Source organism: Neltuma alba, unplaced genomic scaffold, assembly GCF_004799145.2.
Source record: "Neltuma alba isolate B1F8T4 unplaced genomic scaffold, ASM479914v2 tig00006546_pilon, whole genome shotgun sequence".
NCBI classification, from domain to species: Eukaryota; Viridiplantae; Streptophyta; class Magnoliopsida; order Fabales; family Fabaceae; genus Neltuma; species Neltuma alba.
Genome location: NW_021634495.1, coordinates 1,059 through 19,648, shown reverse-complemented (window position 1 = coordinate 19,648; position 18,590 = coordinate 1,059). Strand labels below are relative to the sequence as shown.

General features: G+C 29.9%; 1 protein-coding gene across 1 annotated transcript; it reads right to left on the bottom strand.

The window, feature by feature from the left end:
• Positions 1–2,411: 2,411 nt before the first annotated feature.
• On the bottom strand, positions 2,412–5,449 carry LOC114750611 (cytochrome P450 78A5-like). The gene is made up of 2 exons (XM_028939206.1): positions 4,422–5,449; positions 2,412–3,198 (listed from the first exon to the last, which is right to left on the bottom strand). Exons 1-2 carry the CDS (start codon positions 5,421–5,423, stop codon positions 2,596–2,598), a joined length of 1,605 nt encoding a protein of 534 aa, XP_028795039.1. The 5' UTR covers positions 5,424–5,449; the 3' UTR covers positions 2,412–2,595.
• Between the last annotated feature and the right edge of the window lie 13,141 nt (positions 5,450–18,590).

The following is an 18,590-nucleotide window of genomic DNA, read 5'->3' as shown; positions in this document are numbered from 1 at the left end:
CTTCACTTATGCAAATAATAAGTTATTTTTAGTCATTATAATTAAATCAAATAGTCTGCATCAATACCACATACCGGTTTTAAAAAGTCAATGCTTCTCTCCTGTTTCCTAGATATATGAGGTTTATTGCTACTATCTCTATACAAAATATCCCGAGCACTCTTCCTATTCTTGTTGGCCATGTCTTTTATCCTCATATCTGTCCAGTATTCTATGGGACTAGCGGTACCTTAATCATTAGCTTTGTTTAGGTTAAAAAACTCACACACAAAAAAATTTGTTGCACCACATATCGGGTTCGTTTGGATTAGCAATTAAAAAGTAGCTTATTATCAATTTGGCTTATGAAAAAGTGAAGTTGGGTAAAAGCTAAATTGGACAAGCTAAATTGTGTTTGGATTGGAGTTTAGAAAAGTTAGTTTGCAAAAATGAAATTAATAAAGGGTTGTTTAGATTATGGTTGAGTAAAAGTAAGTTTGGTTATAAAATGACCAAAATGGGTATGAGTTTTAATAAATAATAAAACATGATTAAAAAAATGATTTCACATAATACAATGAAATTAAAATAATTTAATATGAAGAAGTCAAATTTAATGAGTGAATTAAATTTTAAAACTCTAGAGAAATCATAAAAAATATTTTAAATATAAAGTGAAACATGAAAAAATAAAAGTATATTTCTAGGAGCATATTTAAAAACAAAAGTATATTTCTAACTTATTTATTGCTTTCAACTAATTTTAACTGATTTTTTGTTATCTACAAATTAGTTATCTGAGGGATATAACAAGAACCAAAGGAGGTAAAAAATTTCTTAACTTCTTCTCTCTCCATGTTTCAAGAGCTATAAGTCATAACTTGTTAATTTTAGCTTATAGCTTATTGTAACTTTCATACAAGAGCCAAATTACCCAATCGCTCATCTAAACAGCATCCAAATTTCCAATCGGGCTTCTATCAAATTTAAGCTACTTTTCACCCCCAAAAAGCCCAATCAAACAGGCACATCATCAGCGTGAATATTGTCTACATAGAAAATAAAATATCCTAATAATGAACTTATTATTCCTACCTACTTAACAACTTGTTATTTCCCATTATAAACTTGACATATCCTCGTACCTAACTTCTTATCTCCAACTATTCAACAACTTGTTATTTCCATTACTCAACTTGTTAAATCCTAACATTCATCTTGTCATTTAAAACCAAACAAACAACTACTTTTTCAATAACCTACCATTCTCATTTTAAGTCACAACTTGTTATCTGGCAAGTCAACTTCCTTCAAATCAATTTATTGTATATACCAAGTCTATTATGATTATTCCCAAATCCATCATCGTTATTTCATAGAAAAATATTGGCGCCCATAACTAATTTAACACAAAAACTTATATATTTTACAACAAAACATTGAATATTTTTGTGGAAAATTATGTGGTTTATGAATAACGGTAAAATTTGATGGATTGAACTTACATTAGATCAAGCAATGCAATATGATTTGTTTGTTTGCATTTTGTTTATTTTATTAGCAATTGTAATAATTAGCCATACCAATGGATATCAAATTCATAAATTTCCTAAGCCACTCAAAAGACACTCACACAATGTGTAAACGAAGATGATGGACTTATGCAACGTATAAATCAACATTACTATTACAAAACGATAAATTAGTGGTAGAAATTTCATCGCTAACGCAATTCTGTGGTTAATGAATTAGTGATTTTTTTTTTGCAATGAAATTTGTAAATTTTATCATTAAATTCCATCACTAATTCACTGTTTATATATATAAGTCACTTTAACAAATTTATATTTATTATTATTTTTCAAACTAATTTGTCTAACTTATAAAGTGATATATAATTTAATACTCCCTCCGTTCCTTATTATAAGAGACACTTGATGTTTATGCCATGTTCCTATATATAAGAGACACTTACAAGTTGTCTCTACTTTTTTGTGTTGATTTACTATTTTACCCATATTTATTATCTCCAACTCACACACTCTCTCTCTCTCTCACTTCTCTTTCTTTTAATAATTTAATTGTTCTCTCTCATGCTCTCTCTCCTTATTAATGAGGGCATTTTTGGAAAAAAATTATACTTTTTATACATTAATTGTTCTTAACTAACTTTAATTGTTTTTTTGATCAACGTACTTCGGTTATTTGTCTCTTATAATAAGGAACGAAGGGAGTAATACACATAAGCATTTTAGAGATATCATTTAACATGTGTTATAATTGAGTAATTTATTTAGTTTCTTTAATCTCTCTAATTAGCCAATTGAGTATTATATTAAACATGGGAGATAGTACCATGAATAGATAATACTGAAATTTGAGAAACCCATGCAAAAGTTGCTTTAATTACACCATCTCTTTGGACTTTCAACACATTTATTGATTTTATTTGAGAGTTACAGTCCTCGCTCGCACTATTACATATTGCTTAGTAAATTTTTCCCCTCATAAAACAAAACCTACTTTTGCCATCTCATTCAAAATAAACACCAAAGCAAAGGGCGCGCACACATTTGCCAAATATTATTTCACACAAACATAAACTTGAATCTCTCTCTACCTTCTCCGAATGACTTGGCATCGTAGTGGATCTTTCTTCTCAAGAGACAATTTCAAGCATTCTGAAAGCTCCAGAGGTTGTGATGACGTGGGAACCCATGTGAAATGGTAAAGCAATATCGCAAGCCACAGATGAACCGTGGCTAAGGCCAGCAATCTTCCCGGGCACACCCGACGACCCGCTCCAAATGGTGCGAGCCTTAGGTCCGAACCCATGATAGATACATCCTCTTTAACAAATCGTTCAGGCTTGAAGGCCCATGGGTCCTCCCAGATGGTTGAGTCGTGTGTTATGGCCCACATGTTGACCATCGCGGTGGTGCCAGCTGGCACGAATGTCTTGTCCACGTGGACGTTATTGACCGCAAGACGGGCCCATGAGAGCAACGGCCCTGGTGGGTGCAGGCGGAGACTTTCTTTGACAATGGCTTGGAGGTAAGGGAGGTTGGGAATGTCGGAGTCTCGCACATGACCATGCTCTCCAATGCAAGTGTCAATTTCTTGTCGGGCTTTGAATTGTATGTCTTGGTGAAGAGCCATTCTCGCCATGATCCATTCAAGAAGAATCGCAATTGTGTCTGTGCCTCGGAAAATCATTTCCTGCACATCAAAATTTTTATCCACCTCTCATTGGTCTCCTTTTGATTTATACAGTAGAAAACAATATACTGCCTTCGGTCCTAAATATACTACCTTCAGTCCTAATTATAAAAGGAGTTAAATTAGTTATTTGTCATAAATAAGTGTTGTCTTTCCTAAAATATCCTTACTAATCAAGTGTATTGGCTATAACTACCATTGTTAGAAGGACTATCTTGGAAAAAAATACACAAATATTAGAGACAAAATGGATTGGGGTCTTAAATCTATACACTATTGTACTTAATACAAAAACTAGTTTGACTTTTAATTTGGTCCTAAATATAAGACCTCAATCTATTTTGTCTTTCATATTTATTTATTTTTTTTTCAAAACAGTCCTTATAATAGTTGCACACATTAAATGTGCTATTAAATGGTAATTCTACCTAATACAAATGATTAGTAAGGGCATTTTAGGGAAAATAGTATCTATTTATTACAAATAACTAACTTAACACATTTTCTTAATTTACTGAAATTAATCAACTAACTTTTACACTAAGGATAGGACCGTATATGTGTGTAAAGTAAACACATATATAAGCTGTGTACTAATTGATTTAGAGAGCTGTGAACTCCTTAAATTGCAGGGAGACTGATATATAAGAAAAACAATGTCAGAAAAAATTTTAAATATTGTTATGACATTAGTATACTAAAGTCGGCACAATCTGAATAAATGGATAAATTTAGTTTATCAAGTCAAACAAATTATTACTTGGATCATACTAGAATCATGCACAAAAGACCTATATGGTAGAAGGGATCAAGTACGTACGGACCAACTAAAACACATGCATTATAAGTTGGCTCTTTCAATGCTATTATCCAATCAAAGTCCATTTGCAGGAATACATTTATATATATATACTCCTCCGGTTCTTAATGTAAAACACATTTAACTAATTTGATTAGATTAAGGAAGTTAGATAAGTTAGTTAATTATAAGAAATATGACACGTTTTTTCCTAAAATACCATAATCATCTTTCTTAATACCCCCTCTTCCTTTCCTACTTGATTATGGTTGAGGGAGTATCCATAAGGGTAATTTAGAGAAACTGATAAATATGATAAATGAGTCTTATATTTAGAACTAAAACTAATAACTCAATAATTAGTTCCTATATTAAGAACCAAAGGAGTATATTTAAATGGAAGAAGAGTTTGAGAGATCCTTACCCACAAGATAGCTACCATATCTGAATCACTTAATCTTTCCTCCACTGGCAAGCTAAGCAAAGCAGTGAGCAAATCATTATTACTTTGAGTCTGATGATTCTGATTGTGATCTGCTTTACGATGTTTCACGATTTGACCCACCAAATCACTTACCTTAGCCGCCAACTTGTGACATCTTCTCTTCACACCTTTAACGTCCAAAAATTTTAAAGGGAAAAAGTCTTCCCAATTGAACTCAGCAATCAAACCGTATCCTTCTTCAACCATATTACCTAACTCCTTCTTCTCATCATCACCCAAACTGTTTCCAAACACACTCTCCAGTATATTACTCAACGACCCTTTTTGCAATATCCCTCTAACTTCCACCTCTCCTTTTCCCTCCATCTCGTCCTCAATCCTCATCACCATTTCCTCGGCCACGCGCCTCCGAAGACCGTGGAGGCCCCCGATCCCCCTTGGAGAGAACATGCCGGCAGCGATCTTCCGAAGGTGGCGCCAGTAGGTGCCGGCAGGAGCAAACCCTATGGCTCGCTCAAACATTAGAAAGCGAGCAGATTGTTTAATGGGACGATAGGAAAACGACGCGCCGCATAGGATTTCCCTGGCCGTCTCCGGGTGGCTGCTTATGATAACTGGTGTGGCTCCTAGACTAAACGACATGAGCCTTTTTGCGTTCATAGAACTGGCCATGGCAGCCAAATTTCTGTGAGCTAGAGAACCCATCTGAGGCAAAGTCCCGATCATCGGCCATCCCACTGGACCTCGTAACTTATTAGGGTTTCTGTAATGATGGTAATTCCTCCATGCAAAGCCTCCTGGAACAACCCAGTAATTCAGAGAGAAAGCGAAGATGGTGAGGGACGAGAAGAGAAATAAAGTAAGAGGCCAATTACAGGAACACAGAGAGATTGTAGTTTCGAAATGGAATAATATTGCAGGTCCCAGACACAGTGTGAAGAAGAAGAAGTTGGCAAGTGATGATAAGGATGAAACCGCCATGGCCTTCGGAATTTGGAAGAAAGTTTTGAGAGTAAAATAACAGAGAAAGTTTGATACTTGTCAATATCTAGCTTGTGGAATTGCCTAGGGATGTACGTCTGTCATGTATATATAGGGTTTGGAAAGTGACCATGGTTAAGAACCTGCGATTAAGAAGCTAACAATGGTTAGAACTAACCTTATTGCTTTATATTTAGTAGGGTGTATATAAATAAATTAGCACGGATCCTTTGTTGCCGATGATACTGAACTTTTCAAATAATTTGAATCTTGTATTATTTGCATTCAATCATTATTTTATAAAAACAACGGTTATTACAGAATAATTTTTATTTATATATACTTTATATAAAATAATATATGATGTACGTAATTGAAAAATAATAGCATAGTGATGCAATTGTTTTCATAATAAAAAGTCATATTATCTAGTATATGTACCGATGTTAGAATTGCAATTCTTCATTTTTTTTCTAAGTGAGTCTGAATATTATTTAAACCTAGTGAAAGATAAAATTATGCTGGGAAAACTACATGTTTAAGTATAATCTAATCGTACATCATATTAGATAATTGTATTAAAAAAAATCATTCTATATATGTAAAAGGCTAATGACATACTTCCTCTGGTTCAAAATATAAGTATCAAATAATTAACTTCTGCAACTGAAAAAGTTAATTAAATTTAGTTAAAAGTAATAAATATGTAAATAAAATTAATTTATTTTTCTAGACCCCCTTATTTATGGAGAGAGTAAATGGGAGAGAGAATGAGTGGAAAAAGAGATGAGAAAGAATAAGTGAAAAAAATATAGATGACAGAGACATATAATCAATTAATATATAAATGAAAAAAAACTAAATAATCAGAAAAATATTTATAGCTTATAAAAAAAATGCCCCTTCAAAGTTTGATGCTTATATATTTTGAAGTGGAGGGAGTATCTTTAGCTGCTATATCCGATTCTTAATATAAGACCTAGTTGACTAATTTAAAAAATTAAAGAAGGTAAAAAATATTTAATTATAGTATATGTTACATAATCTCTCTAAACTATTTATGTATATCATTATATTATAATTAGTTTATAAATCGGGTAAATTAGTTTTGAGAAAAATAATGAATATAATAGTTTCAAGTGATTTATTTAACTTTTTTAGTCTCTCCAAATTATCAATTCGGTCTTGTATTAATAATCAAAGATAGTGTGTGTATGTTCGATGACAAAGTTGCCCTAGCAAAGTTTAGGTGAGGCCATATCCATGCGTATGCCTTCCTTTTTCAAATAAGCAAACTATAACAATATATGTCGTGTCGACGCTGTGGTATGTCATGTGGAATCAAAATATACTTCAAGACGACGTAAATAAAACTATACGTGTGTGTGTGTGTGTTTATGGATGTGTATATGGATGGATGCATGCATGCATGCGAATCCCACATAAACAGAACCCACCATTTTCTCTCTATTAAATAAAAAGTATACTTCAAGTTGATTATATATTTTTTTCTTCGCTTTACTTGGAGTACACTTTAGAGAATCCAAATTTAAAAGTCAATATGTAAAAACAAATAAATGAAAAAGAAAACTGATTAGGGGCAAATAATTGTTTTTATATAAGAAAGTATAAACGTACACTACTATGTATATACTTCTGGAAGTCTGCGCTGGCATTGTGCACGCTTTAATTGCTTGCTTTCACGATCAACGTGACAATCAACGTCCAATTACCTAGTATCTATCATAGTGATATTATGTTGGTGGTTGTCTTCTATGTAACTTTAGCTCACTATAGCTTGGGTCCCCATGAAGGGAATATTATTATTTCTTTTAGTTTTTTTTGTATATATCAGTGAAAAGATTTGAGGCGTGCTTATATGCTCAATGAAATTAATTAATTAGCTCATGCTTGCGTTCGCTTCAAGCAATAATAAGGTAGTACCATTTTGGACTTTGGAAAAATTATCAGAGATATCTGCGTTTAGCAAAGACGACTGCTGAGAATGATAGTTAGATTTCAAAGTATTAATTCAATGGTAGTTAGGTTTCTAACAATTTTTTTTCAAATAAGGGTTCATTATGCATCCAGAAAATATTTTTTTCATATACGTCTGTCACTCCAAAATATTTCATGATTCATCTAGCATTCTGAAATTTTATGATTCATCAAGCTGCACCCTTGAGTATTTTTTCAAGTGTGTCAAGTACCTTAAATACGCTAACCTTAAGTGTTAGACACACTTAACAAAATATTTTAAGGTACTGAATAAATCACAAAATAATACTTTAGGGTACTAGATTAATCGGAAAAAAATATTTCAAGGTTCCTAACCTTAACTGTTAGACGCACCTAGAAAAACACTTTAAGGTCCTGAATAAATCACAAAATATAATTTATGGTACTAAACACACCTTAAACAAATATTTCAAGATGCTAGATGAATCGCTAAATACTTTACGGTGCTGGATGAATCGCCAAATACTTTACGCTAGATGCACTTGAAAAAATATTGCAAACTGCTAAATGAACTTTAACTCAGTTAATTGTAAATATCGATCCAGATTGTTGTGAATACTGGAACTATTTTGCAAATTAGGTATTTAAGTTTCTCAGTTCACATTTGAGATTTCCATTTGTAACTACATTAAGTAATACTACCTCTGATCCTAAATATAAGAGTTAGTTAGTTAATTTGAGTATATTAATGAAATAAAATAAGTTAGTTATGTATAATAAATAAGTGTTGTCTTTCTTATTACTAAAGCTACTATTATTAGAAGGACTATTTTGAAAAAAATGTATAAATATGAAAAACAAAATGGATTAGGATCTTATATTTAGGATAAAATAAAAGTCAAACGAGATTTTATATTAAGGACCAGGTATAGTATATTTCTATATTGTTTCAGAAAATTTTGTCGGGGACATAATTATCATTAATTTGATATTTTTCGGATTTATTTGAATAGCGTCACTAATGCAAAACCGTATTTTCACGTCTTGCAAGATATGCTATCGGTGATTATCTAATTAATAGTCAGTTTCATGCAAACTGGCGCGGAAATTATGGCTTTAAAAATGCTCTCTCTCTCTCTCTCTCTCTCTCTCGCGTAATGATGAAAGTATGGAAATGAGTGTTTTTAGTCTAGCTCTTTTGATTTAGGTAAATTATACAAGTATAACCCTTAAGTGGATTAAATATTCAAATCTCGTAAATTAATGACAAAAATACTTTTAAAAAAGTTTTCTTTAGGGGACCAGTGAACATGCATAATCCCCACTTGTTTCTAGAAAAGTTTTCGATTCTTTGAGAATTTGAATGCTATAATGTGACATAATTGATTGCATATGGTAAAACATTAAAATATTTACCAACAAAACCTGGTATAGTTGGTAGATGACTGGGTCCCTTAAACATGATGTCCTGGGTTTAAATCAGACCGTAATCTTTATGTCTTGAGAGGATTAATCTCTAGCTATTGGCTGGGGGATACCACCTGGTTTCTACCAAAAAAAATTAAAATATTTTCTTTTCTTTTTTTAGAAAAAAAGAAAGTATCATGCTTCTTTATATCAGTATTGTCTCTAATATAGATTGACAGCATGATTTTAGAACATTTAATTCTATTTCTTGGTTCACATTCAACGTTTTTTCGCAATCAAAACTGAAAATAGAGGAGGGATCTTTTTGTATGATCTTTATGTGCAAGTATGCAACGTTTATTATATTCTCCTCATCAGTACATACTAGCTACTCCTTCGGTCCTAAATATAAGAACTATTTTGTAGTGTAAATACTACAAAATAAATCTTATATTTAGGACCAAAAGAGTATTTAATTAACAATAATGTTATATTAAATTGGTCTTAGTGCTTCGTTTGTTTTAATTAACTTCCATCCACTTCATTGGGTAGGACTCCCGTAATGGGTATGAGAGTGGGTTCTAAAGAGAAAGTCGCTTACAAGAGGCAAAAGCAGTAGACGACACCAATACTGAAAAGAATAAGACACCAACACAGAGTGAGCAGTGACCACACATTATCCATTAATCAACTTTAATTAGCTTTTGGGTGCTCAAATTAATTATAGCAGGATTCTTCTTCTTCTTTTTTCCGCCCCTAGAAGCCTTTTCAGGGTACGTTCCTTTAATTTAGTTTGTTAAGAAAATTGTCCTTTCCTATTAGCATTAATAGTCCTCTATCAATTTTATTAGTGTTAGGGGTCAAGTGTGAGCTAGCATGTGACAATTCCATATTTTATAGGGATATTATTGTGATATTTAGAAAGTTATGGCCATATTTTGTATGCTAAATCATGGCTGTTGTGCCTAGTTTTGTTATGAGCGTATTTTGGAGCAAGATGCTTCATTTAGTGATAATTGTGTGATTTTATGATTTATGTTTGATTTCTGTAGTCCCTATATCTAAGATGATGATATTGTAAATGTTGTTTCATCGTGTACAGGGCATAGGAGCTATTTTCTTCAATTTCACTTCACTACTTAATTACTTCGCTCCAGCAACCAACAGTTCGAACCAACATTCGCCTCTCGGAAATTATATAGGAATTCTTTTTTTTTGGTACATAAAAAAATTTATGTGAGTTAGGTCCCGAAAATTCATCAAAACTAGAGTATGTGCCTCCAGGTTCAGAGAACGCTTACAGAGATATTTACAAATTGTCCACCTATAAGGTTTTCATACTAGTAATAAAATTCGAACTTACGACCTTATGAGTTATGAAACGAATCATTACCAACTAGACCAGCTCTTTTGGTAATTATATAAGAAAGTGAAGATATACATTTTCCCCTTGCGAGAGATGCAACTTCGGCGCCACATTCTCCTCTTGGGGATTACGTAAAATACGCTTTACCCTGGCCAGTGAACCATACCTTCTCTCTGGCATTCGCTTCTAGGTTTAGTGAGGGAACCCAACCTAATTGAATAAAGAAGGTTGTAGTGAATCCAATTGTCAACGACATTCATTCCACTGCCCTTAAGACGCACGAATTCCATTTGTTCTTTCGTTCATTTACACTTGAAAAATACATAAACACTATTCCTTTTGGTTCTTAATATAAGACTAGTTTAACTTTCAATTTGATCTTAAATATAAGATCTAAATTCACTTTGTCTATCATATTTATTTATTTTTTTTAAGGTACGTAATTCTTGTAGTAATCACACATGTTAAATATTTCATCAAATAAGTAACTTAATAAACTTTCTTAATCTACTCAAATTAGTTAATTAGCTCTTATATTGATAATAAGAAGTAGTATAATAGATCTATGACAATGGTTTGTACACACACTCCATTTGGTTCGTTCACTTGATTTATTAGAAGATTAGCACTTATTAGTTCTTTAAGCAGTGAGGGAACATAGAGGCTCCTCGAGTGAAAACAATCTAGGTTGTACTACTTTGTTTCATTTTTAACCTTACAGTTTGAAGGCCTAAGCGACAAGGTGTTTCAGTATGCCGAAAATTCTCATTAAATAAAGTTTGACTAAAAATAGTGTATATAAGTAAGGGGGAGAGATGAACATAACACCTTCACATTTTGGTTTAGAAGATATTTTCAAACTTGTGTATGCATTATTAGGCTATTAGACTATAGGCCTAAGAAAATCTTCTTAGCTCATGATGTATTTCAAGATCCTAATTTTTTTTCACCTAAGAGAGAATTTCACTAAAAGAAATCATCAACACAGACATCGATCAAACTTTTTCCGAACTGCTATTTTTTTACTCTTCAATATTCAAATAAGGAGAGCTTCCATATGAACGTTAGGACTTGTTTGTATAGCTATTCGACCACTCAACTATATTTATTTACTGTTGTAATTGCTTTTGTTAAGTACATTAAATGCTCTTACCCAACGGCTAGTTTGCATGAGTAACAGTTAGTTGCTTAAAAAAACTATAAATAGAAGCATAATTTGAGTTTGAGACAACTAATTTATGATCATTAAATGCTAAAATTCTCATGCATTAGTTGTTTCATTGATTATTTGAGCTAACCCTTCAACTACCATATTGTGCTTCTTTGTAAACACTCAAGCCTCATGATATACTAGTATGATTTTACATACTACATGAATAGTAATTTTTTATTGGATTCGATTCCATGAATTTCTTTATTTTATTCCCATTTTATTCTCCTATTTTCTATTAATTTTCTATTATAAATTTAAACACAATATGTGAGCACGCTCAAAATTTAACCCGAAGCTTGACACGTATATATTGGAAGTGGGGATCAATCATCAATCCAGCTCCCTTCAAATTCTACTTTTTGGGCCTTGTTTCATTTTTGAGATATTAAAAAATGTATTATCAATCAAATCTGTAATTATTAAATACACGTTGTAAGCTTATGCTTTGCTCATGGAGGTCCTACCACATTACCTGGCAATCACGAGCGATAATTACTTTCACATCAATGTGAAAACAACGTGCATTTCCAAATAATAATGAATTAATCCTCACTTTCTTTTTATGAAATTGAAAGTATTAATTGTTAAGGCTAAGGTGGATTCACCACTCTAAAATCTTTTATCAGATGCTTTCAGCAATCTCAAATATTGTGGTATTTTTAACATCTTCAATTATTTTTTTCAGGTGTATGCAGTATCTTAAAATATTTTGTGAGGTGTCTAGTACCCTAAAATATTTTTTTCAAGTATGTCTAATACCCTACAAAAACACTGAAAAACATTTTATAGTACTTGATGTACAGTCATTTGATGAACCTTTTGAGAAGTTCATAATGAAATTAAAATTGCTCGTGAAATAATACCCTAAAAATACAATTGCGTTTGAAAAATTAATACTTTAATAACAAATTCACGTTGCAAAATATTTTAGAGTATTGAATGCTAAAAATACTTTAAGGTTTTGGACATATGATAAAATACTTTAAGGTGTTTGACACATGCTAAAATACTTCAGGATGCTTGACACGCCTTAACCCAATTGTTAATAATATGAGTAACTTTGAACTGAATTATTACATTTCAGATTTATTATTATGCAACAAGGAAAAACATTTTTTTTAGGTACTCATATTTTTTCAGCTAAAATATACTTTTGGTCCTTTAACTTTATGTAAAATTTTAATTTAGTCTCTTAACTTTAAAAATTATATTTTTGATCCTTTAACCCAACATTATTAACAAAAAATGATGATATGAAGATCTTAGATGTTAATAAAATATTATAAAATGCTAACATATCAAGTTTAATTAATTTTTAAAGTAACCATGATTTTTATAAAAAAATAATCATTTAAGACTAATAATTTTAGGGTTAAATGATTAAAAATAATATACTTTTTGAAGTTAAAGGACCAAATTAAATACTTATATAAAATTAAAAGTATACTTTAGCCTGCTTTTCTTAAAATTGTAACTAGGTATCTGTATGTTTTTTTATTAATTATATTCTATTAGTACCATTAACTCGTGTAATTTGTTATGTTAGCATCATTAGCCTTGCTACTATCAGAATAAAATTAAGGCATTTAATGATATGTTAATAATATGAGTTACTTTCATCTTAATTAAATTGTTAATAATATGGGTCACTCAAGAACCAGTCTTTTTATTTTAATGACTTTTTTGAAATAATATAAAGAAAAAATGACAAAAAAAAGATAAAAATTACTAAATACCAAAAAAGAAATGTCAACAAAATGTTTTTGTTAGTTGCAAATTTAGTATTGTCAATACTAAATAAACTATTGTTAACAAATCTGACTTAGGATTTAGTAATTTTTAGCGCCTATTTTTTTATCATTTTCACTAATATCAATATTTTCCAGGTCAAAAAAAATAATATCAATATTTTAGCTATCAATCTTTCAAAAAATTTGCTAAAATATACCTTTAGTCTTTTTATAATTTTATACAAAGTTTTGATTTGATTCTTCAACTTTAAAAGGTATAGTTATGATCCTTTAACCCTAAAATCGTTAACCAAAAATTTTACCAAAAAAATTGATTAACAAAAAAATGATGATATTAAAATATTATATACTGATAAAATATTCTCAAACACTAAGGCATTAAGTTTAATTTTCAAAACAACCATAATTGTTACAAAAAATTATTATTTAAGACTAATGATTTTGAGGTAAAGGACTAGAAATATACTTTTTAAAGTTAAAAGATCAAGTTAAAACACTGTATAAAATTAAAAGACTAAACATATGTTTCAAACAATAAAATAATAGGTTGAATTAAGAATTACAAAAAATGAGACATTAACTTTACAGATCAAATTTAAATGGGCTGACATAAAATGTACATTGGATGCACATCTTTAGGCGTGTGTTGAGCATTCAAGTATATTGAAAACATGCAACTGATATATTATGTTTTATTATGAATTTAAATTTTTAAGAATAAAATTTCTAAAGTATCTTTAAAATAAAAAATACATATACAATATAAAGAAAATAAAAGAAATGATCTCAAACGTGTGTGTGTGTGTATACACGCACACACAGACACATATTTTCATATATCATATTTTGTCTGTCTTAATTTGACAATTCATAGCGCCATTACCATTATAACAGATTTGGAAGGATATGTTTTGGCTTAATAGATGATTTTTCAAATAAAAGGTATTATTTCTATTCTTAACGTATTTACATAATTTGAATTGGGTGAGAAAGCTAAGGAAATAACTTAGTCATAACATATATAATTTCGATGGAATAGTTGGTTAAAAAGACAAAGTAATTTTTCGAGAAATAATCTTATATAACATGATATTATTGTCAGTTAAATAAATTAACTAAATTTTACATCTAGATACGAGAAATGTTTTTTTTAAAAAAAAAAAAGATGTTTTTTTCCCCCTAGAATGCCATGTCCTATCAATGTGGTGTTTGATGCGGTCATGGTTCCACTTGCAGCAGCGTCATTTCTTTCTTTTCATTAGATCGTTTTTTCAAATATTTGATTTGATAATGTGTGTGTGTTTTTGGGGGCTTCCTTAAAAAGTTACATAGAAAGACCAAGACTTTCAAAATAATTAAATATATTAAAGGGAAAATGACATAAAAAATTGGAAATTACAATATTCTAATTTAGGTACCAAATAGTTCAAAATTTTAAAAAAAGAAGTGATGCCTGATTTGATATTTTGTAAATATAGTCAAATGAATAAAATACCCTTATATCACATTTTTAAAAAAAAAATTGACAAATTTGTCATTGTCATCACATTTTTTGTTAACACTTGTTATTATCAGTTTATAACTTATTAAATAAATAACTTGTTATTACCGGTACTTTTTTTGTCATTTGCAGTTTGACACTTGTTATTGCTAATTCACAACTTGTTAATAAATTTTTTTGATATAAAAGTATTTTTATCATTTAACTACATTTTCAAAATACTCAATAAGGCATCACTTCCTTCTCTAAGATTCTGAAGTCTTAGGTGCCTAAATTAAAATCTTGCAATTTCTAACTTCTGTTTATGTCATTTTTCCTGGATTAAATGTCTTTTTTTTTTGTGATATTAAATGTCTTTATTTTGTTGATGCATAATTAAACTGTAAATATCACAAGTTTAATGAAGCTTAGATTAAAATAAATAAATAATCCTAAAAAGAAAAATATCTGTAAGTATGTGGTAATAATGTAGATTAAATTTAGTTACATGACATCTTATCATTTATATCATTGAAACATTTTAGAATATTTTTTATTTATATACAAGTAGTATATATTAACCTGAAAATTTTAATAAAAAATTTGTTTAGACTACTTGCCCTCTCATATTGATAGGAGGATACTACTTGATATAAGAGATTGACTTACTCTTTTTTTTTTTTATTTAAAACCTGAGAGATTGATTTACTCTCATGTTTATTATATTTGGAATTCTTGAGTAATCATTTCATCTGAATGTTATGATTTACATACTCTGCATTTATTATAATGTATATTTATTGAGTTCATAGTTCCAAAATCTTAACTTTTCTTATTCTTACTACTTATTGTTTATTTATTTTCGTACTTGTTAGCTAATTCGTAATTTCTGGATTTTTTTAATACATGTTTTTAGCCAATCCACATTAAATAGCAAAAGCAATGCGTGTTCCTTTTATTTTCAGAAAAAGCATTGGTCCTTTTATATAATTTTATCAAGAAAAAATTCTAAAAAAATACCTCTTGAATTTTAAAGTCCCAAATTAAGAATTTTTGAAAAAATGTGTTGTCATTTGCTTTTCAAGTATAGTCAATTGCTATTAAAGTGTAATAAATAAGATTGATTTGAAATTTTAAAATTTAAGAGGCATTTTTTGAAATTTTTCCTTTTATAAAATTGTTGTCTTTTAATATGTATTCTCAGCATCTTTTTATGTCCTTCTCCCAATTTTTAAAAATTATAATTATTATTATGAAATATTCTTAATATATATATTATTTAGAAAAAATTGTTTAAAAGTCCTTCTTTGACAAATTAATTGGGTAATGGAACTTGTAATAAATGTAAAATTGTGGGCCACTCAAATGTCAATAAATTTGATAGGAAAAAGAACATACTATCCTAACAGATACTAATTATGTATGACGGATCCTCACTTGCAACATATCACAAATCCTAATTGCATATAGTAAATACTTGGTTGATTATGGATCTTATTGCATATTATGGATTCTATTCTAAATGCATATCATTGATCCAAACTTACATATTGCTAATTCTAATTGCATATTGTGGATACTCAGTTGCATATGGTCTCTTATTGCATATCACGGATCCTAAATGCATATAAATGATCCAAAATTGCATATTGGAGATTTTAATTGCATAGTTAGATGCCTAGTTGCATATGAGACATCATTGCATATTACTGATCCTAATTACATATTGTTAATCCAAAGTTGCATATGCATAATTCTAATTGCACATTGCGGATGCCTAGTTGTATATGAAACCTTATTATATATCAAGAATCCTAATTACATATCATATATCCAAATCTGTTTATTGCTAATTCTAATTGCATATATCCTCCAATTTGCAATTAGAATTAGTGATATGTAATAAAGTTTCATATGCAACTAGACATCTGTATATACAGTTAAAATTACCAATTTTGTGTAATTAGAATCTATAATATATAATAAGATACCATATACAACTAGATATTCATAATTCGATGAAATCCCATATGCAACTAGGTATCTACTATATACAATTAGAATTCGTGATATGCAAATGAGGATTCATGATATGTAATTAGTATCCGTCCAGCAATATAGTCTTTATCTTGTCAAACTTGCTAACATTTGAGGGGCCCATACCTTTATATTTACTACAGGTCTCATTTCCCAATTAATTTGCTAAAGATGGACTTTTAACCAACTTTCCCTATTATTTAAGCAAAATAGTGTAAAGATTAGTCATAAATTATACAAATATAACCCGAAATTTAGAGGTTATGTATAATTTAGTCATGTCATGATGATAATTTAGATTATTAATAACATTAAAATGTTAATCATTGTGTCAAATTTTTAGGTTTCCTCATTTAATTGTAATTGTAATGAATAAACCCTGAATCTTAAGGCTTAGCCTGATTATCTGACCAAAAGAAAAAAAATCTTAGCGTTATTATATATTAGCCTTATATAATTGTTGAATTCTTTTTAAAATGTTACCAATATATGGATCATTAAACGTGACTACTAGCTTATTTTTCTCATGCTACGGCAATATAAACAAACAGAAATTACCCTAAAAACGATGCATGGATGATGGATCAATATTTATTTTAAAATTATAAAAGTCACAATTATATTGACAAACCAAAAAATAATTAATTAACCCTAATAAAAAAATGACAGAAAAATGCCATTAAAATTTCAACATCCCAAATAAAGAATTCAAATTATTGTACATTTAGAATTTTGAAATATTGTAAGAAAATTGAATATCACTACCATTCATCTCCCGCCCCCCGACCTAACAAAAAATGCCTGCTAAGCATTTCTTGCCAAGTCGCCTGCGCCTGGCAGCTAGGACTCTAATGGTAACAACCCTGTCGTTAGCAAAGAAAGAAATGTCTCTACTTAACTTTCTCTCTATTTCCTCTCCACTTACCTCTCTACCATTGGATCAACATCCAATAGTTGAGATTTAATATATTATAATAATGTTATTATAATATTAATTAAATAATAAGTGTATATATATTTAAATGGAAACTGTATATCCGTTAATTACAGAAGAACATAGTCAAAGGTAGAAGCAGAAAAAAGGGTTTTTTTCATTAACATCCATCTCACAATTAGGAAACATGGAATGTGATCAAAGATACAATAATTCCCTTCCATCCTATATGGTAACTTGACAAGATGATCAGTCATAAAATTATTCTCTCTATAAGTGTAGTTAACCATCACCTATCAATCCCTATAAAAAAGTAATTTAACTTCATCAATAAGGTCTCTGAAAGGATGCATAGGATCACAGCCCCTAAGCAAAAAATAACAGCAATAACAAGTACATATTTAAGTTGTTAGAAATTAATCTGCATACATCCCCTTGGTTGATTTTTATTAAAATATCTTATAGCTTTTGTACTTTTTATCCTATGCAATTTGCACGTCTGAATTGTAAAGGTTAAGTTTATTTATATGTATTTTTATTAATTAATATTATAATAATATTATTGCGATATATTAAGTCTTAGTCATTATTGGATGTTGACTTAAAAATAAAAATTGATGAGTGGAGAGGAAATAAAGAAAAAAACTAAGTGGAGATATTTCTCTCTCATCCTGAGCCAAGTCATATATGGTTATACCTTTTTTTGGTGAGAATATATGGTTATATTTAAACTTAATTAAACATAGTGCGCTTGTGTTGTAATCATCCAGAATTGTGCGCGTGTGTGTGTATGTTGATGGCCATTATATGAGGTCCAAAATGAGATTCCCTTCCCTTAATAGAAATGTGACCAATCTACATCTTCCACTTTTCCCGCACTTCTTATTTCTTACCACGCCAAAAAAGAGCAACCAAAAAAAATTCTGTTTCACACTGAGATTCAAGCTCCTGTCAATATTTAGGCTAATACCTTTTACTTAGTAAGGAGTCGACTCATAATCTATAAGGTCATGAATTCGA